The sequence below is a fragment of the Zalophus californianus genome, chromosome 17, assembly GCF_009762305.2.
Source record: "Zalophus californianus isolate mZalCal1 chromosome 17, mZalCal1.pri.v2, whole genome shotgun sequence".
Lineage (NCBI taxonomy): Eukaryota > Metazoa > Chordata > Mammalia > Carnivora > Otariidae > Zalophus > Zalophus californianus.
The window spans coordinates 17017667-17033719 of record NC_045611.1 but is presented as its reverse complement, the minus strand read 5'-3'; the positions used below and the strand labels follow the sequence as shown (position 1 = coordinate 17033719).

At 39.2% G+C, this 16053-nt stretch overlaps 1 protein-coding gene and 1 pseudogene across 2 annotated transcripts in view; both read left to right on the top strand.

The window, feature by feature from the left end:
- SNTB2 (syntrophin beta 2) overlaps window positions 1-16053 on the top strand; it is a 109691-nt gene that overhangs the window by 38160 nt on the left and 55478 nt on the right. The window contains exon 2 of the mRNA XM_027618739.2: window positions 11635-11848. Within this exon, the coding sequence (XP_027474540.1) occupies window positions 11635-11848 (214 nt within the window). The remainder of the gene's footprint in view (window positions 1-11634; window positions 11849-16053) is intronic.
- On the top strand, window positions 8933-11035 carry LOC113936223 (annotated as a pseudogene). Its single transcript, XR_004819752.1, has 2 exons — window positions 8933-9406; window positions 11003-11035. The product of XR_004819752.1 is annotated as a zinc finger protein 510-like (transcript).

Genomic DNA, 16053 nt, shown 5'->3' with positions numbered 1-16053 from the left:
GAGCTACCTTATTTCTGGCTTATTTGGACTCATTCCACTGCAGCTCAGAGGTTCCAGAAGAAACTTGAGTTCTCCTTGTCATTCCAATAATAATTTGAGATCCTTGAAAAAGTTAGGTCAACACTTTTATTTGACTTGGTAAGGCCTTGGGTTAAAATGGAGGAGGGCGCCTGGGTGGCTCAGATAGTTAAGCGTCTGCCTTCGGCTCAGGTCATGATCCCAGGGTCCTGGGATTGAGTCCCGCATTGGGCTCCTGCTTCTCCCTCTGCCTCTCTCTCTGTCTCTCTGTCTCTTATGAATAAATAAATAAAATCTTTAAAAAAATAAAATGGAGAAGGAAAGATGAGTAATGAAATGAATTGAAAATCTCAGAACCAATATAAACTACAGTTTTTTTTTTTTAACCAGAAAATACTGAAATCACATATTATAAGCACAGGTACTGCTTCTGAGGACATGCTTGGGTTCTTTATTGGGAATATTTTCCTCCTGGTGACTGGCATGGACAAATGAGCTAACTTCACAGGGTTAAATGATAGGGCAATAATGGGAAAATGAGTATGACTTTGGAAATGATGGTACAGCGAATCCGAAGAATTGTAACTCAAATTTGTATCAGATCTGAGGTTCAGGTGATCGTCATGTAATTCCTCACTGACACAACCTCACAAATCACTCCTCCCATGTCTTCAGGGAAAGAAAGTATAAAGAGACATGGATTTCCTGCTTTTAAAGAGAAAAAAAAGCCATCCTGCCTGGGTGGCTCAGTCAGTTGAGCATCTTCCTTAGGCTTGGGTCATGATCCTAGGGTCCTGGGATCAAGTCCTGCATCGGGTTCCTTGCTCAGCAGGGAGCCTGCTTCTCCCTTTGCCTGCCGCTCCCCCTGCTTGTGCACTCTCTCTCTCTCTCTCTCTCTCTCTCTCTCATAAATAAATAAATAAATAAAATCTTAAAACACACACACACACACACACACACACAAAACGATGTTCCTTCCATAATTGGAAGCCCTCCATAACTCCCCTTCACCCATTTTGCCCCTCCCCCATCCCCCTCCCTTCTGGCAACCATCAGTTTGTTCTCAGTATTTATAGGTATGATTCTGCTTTTTGTTTATTTATTCGTTTTGTTGTTTTAGATTCCACATATAAGTGAAATCATATGGTATTTGTCTTTCTCTGTCTGACTTACTTCACTTAGCGTAATACCCTCTAGGTCCATCTGTGTTGTCCCAAATGGCAAGATCTCATCCTTTTTTGTGTGTGGCTGAATAATACTCCATTATAGATACATCTATCTACAGATAGATAGATGATAGATAGATAGATAGATAGATAGATAGATAGATAGATAGATAGATAATAGATAGATCGATCTCACATTTTCTTTATCCATTCATCTATCAATTGACATTTGGATTGCTTCATTTTCTATTGTAAATAATGCTGCGCTAAACATGGGGGTACATCTATCTTTTCAAATTAGTGTTTTTCGTGATTTAGTTTTCTTTGGGGTAAGTAGTAGTGGAATTATTGGATCATATGGTATTTCTATTTTTAATTTTTTGAGGAACCTCCATACTATTTTCCACAGTAGCTGTACTAATTTACGTTACCTCCAGTAGTACATAAGGGTTCATTTTTCTCCACATCCTCACTAACACTTGTTATTTCTTGTCTTTTTGATTCTAGCTATTCTGATGGGTGTAGGTGTTATGTCATTGTGGTTTTGGTTTGCATTTTCCTGATGATTAGTGATGTTGAGCATCTTTTCATGTGTCTTTTGGCCATCTGTATATCTTCTTTGGAAAAATGTCTGTTCAGGTCCTCTGCCTATTTTTAATTGGATTATTTGGGGGGGTGGTTTTTGGTGTTGAATTTTGTAAGTTCTTTATATATTTCAGATGTTAACGCCTTATCAGATGTACCAATTGAAAATATCTTCTCCCATTCAGTAGGTTGCCTGTTCATTTTGTTGATTGTTTCCTTCACTGTGCAAAAAACTTTTTTATTTTGGTGTAATCTCAATAGTTTATTTTTCCTTTTGTTTCCCTTGCCCTAGGAGACATAGCTAGAAAAATGTTGCTATGGTTGATGTCAAAGAAATTACTGCTTATGTTCTCTTCTAGGAGTTTTGTAGTTTCAGGTCTCACGCTTAGGTCTTTAATCCAAAATATAATACAGATTATTGGGCTTTATGCTGTACTTTCTGGTTTAGATACTGATTTCTGGTCTGTCTTTATGCTGTACTTATACTACTGGTTTAGATACTGATTGGCTAGAAAGATGTTGATACTAATGCTAACAATGAAAACAATGCACACAGGAGAAGATTAAGGATAATGAAGTTGGATATGGTGGTTTTGAAGGATTGGGACAGCACCTAAGTGGAAGGAATTGGGACTGACAAGAGACACTGGTTATAGAGATCTATGTTAAATGTAGGGATCTAGCATGGAAAGTTGAGGGGGACTAGAGGATAAAGTGAGAAGAAAGTACAAAAATTGGAGCATGTGGGAGCAGCTACATTGTAGATATAGGAGGAAAAACAAGGCATTAGAAAATAAAGTGACAGATAGGAGGGATAAAAAATAGTTGATAGAGTACACTGTCAGATGTTGGAATGGGCAAGAATAAGGACTGAGAAATTTAGATTGGGTGAGTAAAAAAACATTAGTGACTCTTCAGAATGCAGTTTTATTCAGAAGAGGTTAAGGAGCAAAAGGAGAAAATAAAAACAGCAAGCATAAACTTTTTTCTTTTTTTTTTCCAAAATGTGGTAAAGAGAGGAAGGAATCAAGTTGGGGTTAGTAAGATCAAAGCATGGCATTTAAAGTTTGGGTAAACTTGGTACTATTTTAGGTCAGTATTTCTATGGAGTACTTGTGTCTTGTAAGTCACTGTCTCTTTTACTTTTCTTTCTCTTCTCCCCAGCCCTTTAACGGTAGAAGGTCGTCTTCCTCATCTGTACTCACTCCCTTGGTGATCGTGCTGGTTGTCTTCCATTTGCCCCTCTAGGTTCACTCTTCCTTCTCTACCTGCTTTCTTTCCCAGGAGGCTGACCTGCAGGAATTATATCAACAAGCTTCTTTGACCTTTGGCTTTTGTTGAGTTTGGCCAATGTAGAGTCCCAACCGGACACTGGAGGGAAAGAAGGAGGAAAGTGAAATTGGAGCATTTATCCCCTTGGCTCCAAACTGGCTGAATTGACTAAAGGTCGCTGCTCCTCTTGAGTCAGTCCCGTACAGGACTCCCCTGGGTCTGGTAACCAGCCACTTCCTCTCCTGGTCCCTTTAGGCCTAGGTGTGTAAACAGGATATCACACTCTGTTTTCCCTTGTAGTTTCCCTAACATCTTGCCCATACCTTTATAAATTGTCTCTTAATTAATCCTGTGCATTCGTTTGCTGCTGGGACCCTGACTGATACAGTGATCTTTTCCAGTCTCATGGCTTTAAATGGCAGTCATACACCAATTGCTCCCAAATTTATAGCTCCAGTTAAGACCTGTCTCCTAACCTGCAGACTCATGTATCTGGCTCCCAACTAGATTTGGTTGTTTAACATAGGTCTCAACTTACTGATCTTTCTTCCTAAACCTCTTGATGTCAACTCCATCCTTCCGGTTGTTTAGGGGAAAGATCTCAAAATCATCCTCAATCTCTCCCTTTTTCTCACCCCCCGCATTTCTATCTGTCAGAATATCTAAGTAGGTCTACCTTTAGTAGAGAATCTCACCACTTCTCCCCACCTTCATTCCTGCCACCCTGGTCTCACTACCGTAATCTTTCACTTCGAATAATTGGTCTTCCTACTTTTTACCTTTGCCCTCTTTCACTCTATTTTCCATATAGTAGTGAAAATGATTAAAATACAAGTTAGATCATGTCACTCCTCTGCTTAAAACCTCTCTATGTCCTACCACTTCAGAGTAAAAGCCAAAAGTCCTTACAATGACCTCAAAGTCCCAACATTATCTGCCTCCTACCCCCATTATCTCTGTGACCCCATTTTCTACTCTTTCTCCCTTGATTACCCTGTACTAGGCACACTGGCTTTCTTTACTGCTTTAACACTCTTCTCCCTGTCTGGAATGCTTCTCCCAGATATCCACATGACTGATTTCCCTACCTCCTAATTTAAGTCTTTGTTCAAACATCTTCTTAATGAGGCTTACCTTAACCACCTTATTTAAAATTGCAAATTGACCCCCCTGTTGTACTCCTGATCTGCCTTCCCCTACTGTTTTTTTCCCCTAACACTTAACATCTTATAACCTATTATAAATTTACTTATTTTTTCTTTTTCTTTTTTTTTTTAAGATTTTATTTATTTGACAGAGAGTGACACAGCGAGAGAGGGAACACAAGCAGGGGGAGTGGGAGAGGGAGAAGCAGGCTCCCCACTGAGCAGAGAGGCTGATGCAGGGCTCGATCCCAGGACCCTGGGATAATGACCTGAGCCGAAGGCAGATGCCTAACCACTGAGCCACCCAGCACCCCTACTTATTTTTTCTTATTTTTTAATTATGCAGTAAAATTGCCATTTTTCCCCTCTAATGGCATACAGTTCTGTGAGTTTTAACACATGTATAAATTATTGTGACCATCACCATAATTCTGATACAGGACAGTTCCAAGCTCCAAAGAATGAATCACATCTTCCCCATTCCTCACCTTGGCAACCACTGATCTGCTCTTAATCATATATTTTTGTCTTTTCAATAATGAGATCATGTAGTATGTAACCTTTCATCACTGGCTTTTACTCAGCATAATGCCTTTGAGATTCCTCTAAGTTGCCCAGTGTATCAGTAGTTCATTACTTCTTATCACCAAGTAGTATTTTATTCTGTGGCTGTACTACAATTTATTCAGTAACCCACTGAAGGAATTTTGGGTTGTTTCCAGTTTGGGTACATACAAATAGAGCTGCTAAAAACATTTGCATATAGGCTTTTATGTGACCATAAGTTTTGTTTCTCCAGAATATAATTTATTTACTAATTACATTTATCTTTTTTTTTTTTTGCATTCTTTGTTTGTGGATTTATTATTCTAAGTTTCTAAAACAGGTCTGGCATGTACCAGGAGCTCAGTAAATTAGTGAATATGCAATGTTACTGTAAAATGGAAAGGTATAGGGACACCTGAGTGGCAGAGTCGGTTGGGCGCCCCACTTGGATTGTGGTCTTGGGATCAAGCCCCACCTCAGGCTCCGGGCTTGGCGGACAGTCTGCTTGAGATGCTCCCTCTGTTCCTCTCCTCCGAGAACGTGCATGCGCGTGCTCTCTCTCTCTCTCTCTTTCAAATAAATAAATAAATCTTAAAAAAAGAAGGAAAGGTATAGTGAAACCATAATCACTCTGAATACATTCAGGGTTTATGTCGACAATCCCTAGACTATGCAGTTTCCTCAAACCCCAAATGACAGGATACTTGAGCTGAAAGACACCTGCAAGTTGAGAATGTAAAAGGCTTTTTACTGAAAGTAAAGTAATTCCTCCCTAATGTTTCTGGTGACCATCTATCAGATTCCTGATGGAGGAGGAGCTTGGGATGAGGTTGAGGAGAAACCTCGTGGGAGAATACTTTAACAGTGATGTCACCATAACTCATCTGTGAGTGAAATGACAACCCAGCTCTTTCACAGTCAGGATAACCCAGAGACAAATTTGTTTGCAAAAGCTGGGGAAAATAATGGCACCATTCTCCCCACATTGTCTGACCATTAGTTTCACTTAAGCTCATAGTATAGGCCACCAGATTAGGTAAGAAAAAGATAAGTGTTAGAGATAAAGGAGAAAATAATGATTATATGGAAGGTCGATATTTGGAAGGGGAGGGGATTGATTTGCTAGAACACTTGTGTTTACAGCTGTAAGTTATGTTTGCACTATGAAGTATCTTTTAAAAGCCACATAAAAAGACATTCAGCTCAAAATCAGATGCTGCCTAATGCCCCAAACCAGGATCCCAGGGTACCTCATTAAAATACATGGACCTCCTATAAACCTGTTCATTAGAGCATGGAATTCAGTAAGAATCAGTTGGATCTTGGATCCCATCCAGTGCATTATAGTTTTTGAAGTCTCGACAAGATTTCAGTTTAAGGTGGTTCCATGTTTAAAGTTTGAACAGTGGGTGCCTGGGTGGCTCAGTTGGTTGGGTGACAGCCTTCGGCTCAGGTCATGATCCTGGAGTCCTGGGATCAAGTCCCGCATTGGGCTCCCCACTCAGCGGGGAGTCTGCTTCTCCCTCTGACCCTACCCCCTCTCATGCTCTTTCTCTCTCATTCTCTCTCAAATAAGTAAGTAAAATCTTAAAAAAAAAAAAAAAAAAGTTTGAGCAAGGTTTCAGAATAAGTTTTCTTCATTTTTTAAGTGTTTTTTGGGGGGTATAAGTTATATGGACTCATAAGAATTTCAAATATATAGAACTGTATAAAGAAAAGAAGGCGATCCTACACCTACATATAAGCACTATCGATATTTTTATGAAAATCCTTCCAGACATCTTTCCACATGTGTGAACAGAACATGTATATGTTTTTGTCACTCTTGTGAAAAGGGGTTATAGTGATGCTCTTAGGGTGAGGGGAAAACTCTTTAATTTTTAATAAGAGTGATCAGTACGTGGAAGAAAGGAAATTAACTTCAACATCTAAGTACCTAAAACAGTGCAAACATCAGTGTTTCATTAAACATTTTGAGGATAATCTTCAACTATCAGGAAAAATGAAATAATTCTGAAATATATTGTGGGTTCTGAGTTGAACTGAATGCCATGTAGGGGTGTAGAGTCTTTACTAATCCAGCCAGGTATCCAGGTGAGAGTACTGTGGTAACTGGAGAGGTCTAATTATAGGACTAGAACAGAACACTGTTAACTTTCCACCTCTCCCAAATCTCAGGTAAATTACAAACAGATGTCTATTCACAGTTCTTGAGCCATTATGGATGGCCAGTTCAATTGGGGTATGGGCATCATTGACATCAATTCAAGTGAAACTGCTGCTCTTTCATAAGGCCATGAAATAGGCTGTGTATGTGTGTCTGTCTTAAATATATGTGCAGTCATCAGTTCAGTGATGCTACTGTGTGACTGAATGAACTTCTGAGTAGATCATGAAGGTGCTCGCTTCGGCAGCACATATACTAAAATTGGAATGAGTAGATCATGAAGGGTCCTTTTACACTACTATAATATTCAAGAGTAGTCATTTAGAATGCCCTTAATTTCCTCTGATTGGTAGCCCAGTAGTTGGTATACTGCCTTAAATGTTCACAAAGCAAGTCTGCCATTGGCCATGACTGGAAACTTAGGAATTTCTGCTGAAGTTCTTGTGATCTAATCCTCTCTTGAAAGCACAGAACTAAAGCATGTATTGAAATGCCCGAGTCAGCCATTCAAGGGATATACTGGCTGCAGTCTTGCTTATTTTTCTAGGATGAAAAAATCTCCTTGGTGACCTGAGGCAGCTAGCTTTTACCTTCTCCTAGAAATGCATGTATTATAACTGCATAGAAAGGGCACACACGTATATAAACACACATAAACTATATCTAAATTCTGACGTTAGCATTATTATATTTTCTAGGATTTTAAAAAATACTTTATATTGTCTAGGATTATGCTTAATTTCAGCAGATCTTGTTTAATAACTTATAAGACAATAATTTCACCTAGTTTCTACTAAGTGCTATTAAAATTTTTTAACTTTTCTAACTGTTTAGTTTAGGGAAGGAAAAAAAAGACATGTTGGACACCTGGCATGCATCGTGATGTTGGGTGTAGAGATTACTTAAATAAATAAATAAAAACTTAAAAGAAAGGCACATACTATTTTACTGAAACTTTTACTTTTACTTGTTTAGTGTTAATTCAATTTTATAGGTGAGGACCTCAGAACAGTCAAGTAACTCTGAGATAGAAAACACAGTTGGTATTTGAACCAGGTCCATCTGAGGCAAAAGGTCTATAACCTCGTCATGCTATAGAATGAGCTGCAGAATGCTGGGCTTATAAAAAACTATTATCAGTATTATTAAGTAAAAAAAGCAAGGTTCAGAGCAATAAGCATTATATACTACCATTATGTGAAGTGTATGTATGAATACATATGTACATGTGTGTGTTTATTTTTACATATGCTTAGTATATCTAGCATATGTCTGGAAGACCATATAATGGTTACCTTCAGGGATGGGAATTGGGCTGCTAGAAATCTAGATGTTTTGGGGCACCAGGGTGGCTCAGTCGGTTAAGTGTCTGCCTTTGTCTCAGGTCATGATCCCAGGGTCCTGGGATCTAGCCCCACATCGGGCTTCCTGCTCCGCGGGAAGCCTTCTCCCTCTCCCACCCCCCCTGCTTGTATTCCCTCTTTCGCTGTGTCTCTCTCTGTCAAATAAATAAATAAAATCTTTAAAAAAAAAGATTTATTTATTTTGAGAGAGAGAATGAGATAGATAGAGAGAGCGAGAGGGGAGAGTCAGAGGGAGGAGCAGACTCCCTGCTGAGCAGGGAGCCCGATGCGGGACTCGATCCCGGGACTCCAGGATCATGACCTGAGCCGAAGGCAGTTGCTTAACCAACTGAGCCACCCAGGCTCCCAATAAATAAAATCTTAAAAAAAAAAAAAGAGGGCCCTTTTGCCCTCAGGCTTAAGTCTCAACGTCTGGAACAAAGTAGCTCTTGTGTGACAGGGAAGAGAGGAGCCCTGGGGACAGGAGTCCCACCTGGAAGAAGAGCTCATCTAACAGGAACCACCCTCACCAGAGCTTCAGAACATGCAGAAGAACCCAGAAAGGAGTGGGTCCTAATTTGCTCCACCAGAAGCAGTTCTTATTTACCTTGTCCAGAAAGAGCCAGACTTGGTGATGTCACCACATCCAGAAGCTATCACAGACTGTGACAGTGGAAACTGGACCAGCTTGCAGAAGCTTATCCGTCACAGTTCTCTGTACTCTCCCAACAACAGCAGAAAATGGACACATCTCAGGCATCAGTGTCGTTCAAGGACGTGACTGTGGAATTCACCCAAGAGGAGTGGCAGCAAATGGGTCCTATTCAGAGGACCCTGTATAGAGATGTGATGCTGGAGAACTAAAACAACCTAGTCTCAGTGGGGAACTGCATTTTCAAACCAGCCGTAATCTTCAAGTTGGAGCAAGGAGAGGAGCCTTGGTTCTTAGAGGAAGAATTCTCAAACCAGAGCCACCGAGAAGATTACAGAGATGATGACCTGATGAAGAGGAACAAGAAAATCCAAGATAAACACTTGCAGGAAATAATATTCATCGATAATAAACCATTGACTGGAGAGGAAGAAGAAGTTTTGGGAAAACAGTTTAATCTGCACATAGCTCCTGTTTCAACAAAAATATCTTGTAAATATGACTCATGGGGAGTAAATCTGCAAAATATTTCCCAACTTATTAATAATAGAACCTATCCAACAAAACAAACAAACAAACAAAGAAAAGAAATCTGGATGTTTTATTATAAAATCCTTTAGGGGCATCTGGGTGGCTCAGTTGGTTAAACATCATGACCTGAGCAGAAATCACGACTTAGCCATTTAATCGACTGAGCCACCCAGGCACCCCGGCTTGTAAAGCTTCCAATGCTGTAGAATATTAATACTATTATGATATTGATAAGCATTGATAATAATTATATCTTTCTAGTTTTTCAATTCCCATGATACTACTCTAATGACCTACCACGGTAGAATTTGAGAGGGAGAGGCACCTGGGCGGCTCAGTCGGTTAAGCATCTGCCTTTGGCTTAGGTTGTGATCATGGGTTCCTGGGATCGAGCCCTGCATTGGGCTCCCTGCTCCGCAGGGAGCCTGCTTCTCCCTCTCCCTCTGCCTGTCGCTCCCCCTGCTTGTGCTCTTTCTCTCTGTCAAATAAATAAATAAAATCTTTAAAAAAAAAAGAATTTGAGAGGGAAGTAGAATACTGATATAATATATCATGATAGCAGAGGTAGTGATGACTACATTCTGCATTCAACTATTTACATTTTTAATGTCACTTGAAATTTTAATAATCCTCGGTTTATCTGTTTTTTGAAACAAGAACACCATGCCTCAAATGACAGCAGTTGCCAGTCATGACTGAAGTCAAAGAAGTATTTTATGGGTCTTAAAATTGAACTTAAAAAGAAAAAAGTTTGCCATATACTAAAAGCTATGTTTTAATTTAGGGCTACCATTAATCAAAATACCTTACCTTGAATACACTTTATTTTTGTATTTGTTTAATGATCTGTTTATAAAGCTGTCTCCCTTACTAGATTGGGCAGGGTCCATGCTTCTTCATTTGTTACTGTATTCTTAGTGGGTAGCCTAATTCCTGGCAGTTGGTAGGTAGCTAAAAATATTGGTTGAGCTGAATTGAATTGAAATAGAGATATTTAGCTTAGTTGGGAGAAGAGAGAGAGAAATAATCTCAGTTTTTAGATAATTGAAATGTTCTCATGTGAAAGAGGTTGAGTGCTTTCCGTATGCTTCAGTAGACTGCAAACCAGTGGGTGGAAGTTTCAAGAATTTTCTGAATGTTGAGCTGTCTAAAGCTAAGTGGCCTTGTCTCAGGAGATACTGATTCTGTCACCAGGAGATTCACACATGGCCGATCAACTATGGAAATAATTCAAGTGTTTAATTGTTCATTGGTTTCTTTCTTTTTCACATCTTGGGGAATTTTTTTAATTTTTATTTTTTAAAGATATTTATTTATTTGAGAGAGAGAAAGCACGAGCAGGGGGAGGAGCAGAGGGAGAGGGAGAAGCAGGCTCCCTCCTGAGCAGGGAGCCCAATGCAGGGATCCATCCCAGGACACTGAGATCATGACCTGAGCCGAAGTCAGATGCTTAACCAAATGAGCCACCGAGACGCCCCCATTTGTTCTTTACTCATTTCTGCAAACATGTATTGAGCACACACTGTCCTAGGTGTGGGATACTAAGACTGAATACATCATACTTTCTGCCCTCGAAGAACTCAGACCCAGCAGGTGAACGGAAGTATTAGCAAAGGATTACAACCCAGGGTGCTAAGAGGTTGTTACAGAGGTTTAAGTAATACCCTGGAGAGTTAACGGGAAAGGTTGCTAAGGAGGTGACTCTGAAGTAGAGTTGACCAGGCAGATAGAGAGAGAGGAGTCCTAAGCAGAAGGAAAAATACATGCAAAAGTGCAGAAGTTAAACTTTTTAGAATAGAGTAGTGGTATTTCATTTGGATTAGGTAGCCTTAAAATACCTCCAATCCTAAGATTCTGTGTTCTGGCTCTTTGTTTTTTTATTTTTTTTTTAAGATTTATTTATTTATTTATTTGAGAGAGGGAGAATGAGAGAGAGAGAGAGTACATGGGGGAGAGGGTTAGAGGGAGAAGCAGGCTCCTCGCTGAGCAGGGAGCCTGATGCGAGACTCGATCCAGGGACTCCAGGATCATGACCTGAGCCGAAGGCAGTCACCCAACCAACTGAGCCACCCAGGCGCCCCTGTTCTGGCTCTTTAACTTAGTGTCTTTTTTCACTTCCTGGCAGATATTACATGTATGTATGTATTTCAGTTGTCTTTTTTCACAGGAAGCGAAAACAGTAACCTTCTTCTTTGATTTTTGTTCGTAGTCAAGTTCATCCGAGAAGTAACACCATATATCAAGAAGCCATCATTAGTATCAGATCTACCATGGGAAGGTGCATCTCCTCAATCACCAAGCTTTAGTGGCAGTGAGGACTCTGGTTCTCCAAAACACCAGAACAGCACCAAGGACAGGAAGGTCATCCCTCTCAAAATGTGCTTTGCTGCTAGAAACCTAAGCATGCCGGATCTGGAAAACAGGTGAGCTGTACCTAAGGAGAATATCAAGCTTAAGGCTTTACAAACTTAGAGACATGTTGTAATATTGCTTATGCATATTATTAATAATATGACTGTTGACTACATTATACAGAGCAAAACATCAGCCTGAGATGAAAGAATAATTTTTGGAGTTCCATATTTAAATTTCTTCACAAATATATGTACATATACATATACAGAAAAATTTGGGACAAACACACAAGAAATTTAATGCTGGTTACTCCCAGGGAGTGAAATAAGATTAGAAGGTAGAAGGAGAGAAGGGGCTTCTACTGTTCATTTTATACTTTCCTGGAGTTTTAGTACTTTTCTCACTATGAAGTTACTTTATAATTTTAAAAACATTATTAAAGAAATCTTAAATGTCCCCTCAGATGGAAACTCCTTATATTGTAGATAACATAGAGTCAGAGATCTGATTATAGATATGGCTGCATCAACTAGCAGTGTGACCCTGGCAAGTTGGCATCTCTCTCTCTTTTTTTAATTTTTTATTGTTATGTTAATCACCATACATTACATCATTAGTTCTTGATGTAGTGTTCCATGATTCATTGTTTGTGCATAACACCCAGTGCTCCACGCAGAATGTGCCCTCTTTAATACCCATCACCAGGCTAACCCATCCCCCCACCCTCCTCCCCTCTAGAACCCTCAGTTTGTTTTTCAGAGTCCATCGTCTCTCATGGTTCGTCTCCCCAAGTTGGCATATCTTGACTTGAGTTTACTTATTTGTAAAAAGAGAGAATTGGATTGAATAATTTCTTATGTCCCTTATAGTTCTATAACCAGTTGGGTTCTCTGACTTTGTCTTCAGTGATTGCATGAAATGGTGCTGGTAAACCTAATTAGACTAGACATTAGGGGGAAAAAGGGGGAGAGAGAGATGAACTTATCCAGAGACCTAGGCAAGGGCCAGACTTTTTATAATGTACTTTCACTTTTATGGTCTCTTCTGATCTGAATGCACAGACAGGTGTCCAGTCAGGATGGGATGGATCACAAGAAGACAGCAAGAGGTTGAGTGACTGTGGACATTTTTTAAAAAGTTTATTTATTTATTTTTTTGAGAGAGAGAGAAAGTGAGAGAGAGCATGAGCAGGGGGAGGAGCAGAGGGAGAAGCAGACTCTCCGCTGAGCAGGGAGCCCGATGCGGGACTTGATCCCGGGACCCCGGAATCATTCCCAAGCCAAAGGCAGACACTTAACCAACTGAGCCACCCAGGTGCCCCAACATTGGCATTTTAGGCCATAGGGACATTAAAGATCCTACTCTGTAATATGTTGTGTGGTATACTAGAAAGAGTTGAGCTCTGCAATCAGATAGACCTTCTTGTGGAAATCAGACAATCCTAATTAGGGTGACCTGCTGAAAAGAAGGCTCTAAGCAAATGCTTTCACCTCCATAAACCACTATATCCTTATCTGTTTAAAAAAAAGAAAGACAGGTGCCTGGGTGGCTCATTTGGTTAAGTGTCTGCCTTCAGCTCAGGGCATGACCCCGGGGTCCTGGGATTAAGTCCCGCATTGGGCTCCTTGCTCGTCAGGGAGCCTGCTTCTCCCTCTCCTTCTACCATTCCCCCTGCTTGTGTTCTCTTGCGTGCTCGCTCTCTGTCAAATAAATAAATAAAGTCTTTTTAAAAAATTTAAAAAAAAAAAGAATACTCAGTGTGCAGATTAAACGAGACAATACATATGAAGCCCTTTGCACAGAGCCAGGTTCTTTGCACAGAACATAGTAGGTTCTTAAGAAAGAGTAGCTTAAAGAAGTCTTAACTGCCAACTATGTATACACATTTTAAAAATTATATTCTGATATATTTGTATTGTTTTTGTTTGCTTTCTTTTAAAAGTTCAAGATATTATAGAAATTGTTTCAAGTTACATATAGATTTATTCGTGAAAGATTGTGTGCACATTAAATCATATCTAAATACAACATAACTTGGGTCTTTAAAGAATTGCTCTATTTTTTTCATAAAGTAAGAATTTAATTTGTAAAGTAATCACCTCTGCCTCTTGAATCAAAATTAATTTTTTTTTCTTCAAATGAGATACATTTATGTAGAGCCTTTGGTTAATCATGGACTTAAAAAAAGTAGTAGGGACCACAAAGAAGGAACTAGAATAGAGAAACAATGTGATAAAGAACAAACAGCAACTAAATTTGTCAGCTGGTTGTCAGACTGAGGAATATTTTCAGGCTAAGTCTCTTCATCGTAAATCATTTCTGAGAATGAGAATAGATATCTCTTGTGTTAGTCTGTTGTGGCTGCTATAACAAAATACCATAGACGGCGCGGGGGGGGGGTGGCTTATAAACAAACAGAAAGTTATTCTTCATAGTTCTGGTAGAAGATAGGAAGTCCAAGATAAGATGCCAGCAGAATCAGTGTCTAGTGAGGGCCGGCTTCCTGATTCATAGATGGCTGTCTTCTTGCTGTGTCCTCAAGGGCAGAAGAGTCTAGAGCTAAGCTCTCTGGGGTCTTTTATAAGAGCACTTACCTCATTCATGAGGTCTCTGCCCTCATGATCTTATCACCTCCCAAAGGCCCCATCTCCTAATATCACAGTAAGGGTTAGGTTTTTAACACCTGTAGTGCTGCTGATATAGCTGGGTATTAGAAAAAAAGGCTAAGTATTACAGAGTTTCTACAGAACTTAGGGTTGTGAGAGTGGAGGGGGAAAAAAGAAGAAGGGGATATGACTTGGCTGCATTACCGAAGGTTGTGCTACTTTACCTTCTATTTAGACATCTTTTAGAGCTGAGTAACCTTGGCCTTCGTTAAAATACGGGGCTGCATTCTCTGTAGCATTCATGCTAAATCCTAGAGACATCTGGTGCATGATCACGTTTGAAATAGGTCTTCAGAACCAGTTGGAGAGGGCAGTTTAGGCTACAAGATTTGTATCACACCTTGCTCTTCATTAAGATGGTCAGTCTCCCGGAACATGATATACTTACTATACAAGGAAAAGTCTTAGAAGATTCAGACTATTGCAGATTCTCAGTCTTAATACTGCAAAGTAATTTGTTTCTCATTTTACTTGAAATACTAAACTTTGTAGATAATTTGCTTTTTGTAAAATATAAATCGGTAGAGATTCAAGGTTATTTCTCTATCACTCTTACTTGCATTCCATTGTGCTTTCTGGAGAAAAAGAGAAGCAGTAGAATTACCAGTACCTGGCAAAATTATGCATAACTTCAGTTATGTCCACAGGATTGTGAACATGTATCCTATATGTCATAGTAGAAAAAATGTTCAGAACCCATTAGCTAATTAGATAGAAGTTAGGATGATGGAATTTGTCACTTTGGCCAACCTATTTGTTTTCTGTAAGCCTTGGTTTCCTGCTGTATAAAATGAAAGCTTATGTGCAGATTAAATAAAAGGATTATAGTAAAATTGACATAGTAAGCTTTCAGTATACTATTATTATAGGTGCCATTTGTGTCCTATGACCTTAAATAAATCCCTTAATTTCTCTGTCCTGTTTTCTCCGTCTGTAAAATGGACATAATAGTGCTTGCTCAACTAGAGTCTTTTAGAACTACTTCAAGGATAAATAAGATAATATCTATAAAATCACTTGGCGCTCTTTGATCCTTAAATTTATCTCAGCTCTGTCTCAGGAAAATGTCATGACAAGTAACACAGCTGCAACATTTAAAGCCATGAAAAAAAACAGTCCATCATAGGAACAGTAAAAATAAGTTTTGTTAGGACATCTGTGAGCAAAACGTTTATCAAGTTGCAGTTTTATATAACTGACCATATTTCTATTTGAAAATTTTAATCTTCAACATAGTCTCTTGTAAAACCCAGGACAAGAAATAGGCCTACATGTTCTCTAATGTGGAAAATACTTACTCTGTTCTTTAAGCCCTTGGTAGGCATGTGGTTTCCCAACATTCTTTACTTTTTTCCTAATATTTTATTGTGAAAAATCTTCCAACATAAAGCAGGGCCAGAGAATTCTATGTTCAATACTCATTTTCCCCCCACCTAGATTCTACCATGAATATTTTATTTTACTTGCTTTAGCACAGATTGACCCATCTATCCAGCCTTCATTCCATTTTAATTTTTCTTGATACTTTTCAAACTGAATTGCAGGCTTTAATATATTTCCCTCTAAATACTTAAGTATGCATATAAATAAGTAGAGTTCAGTGTTTC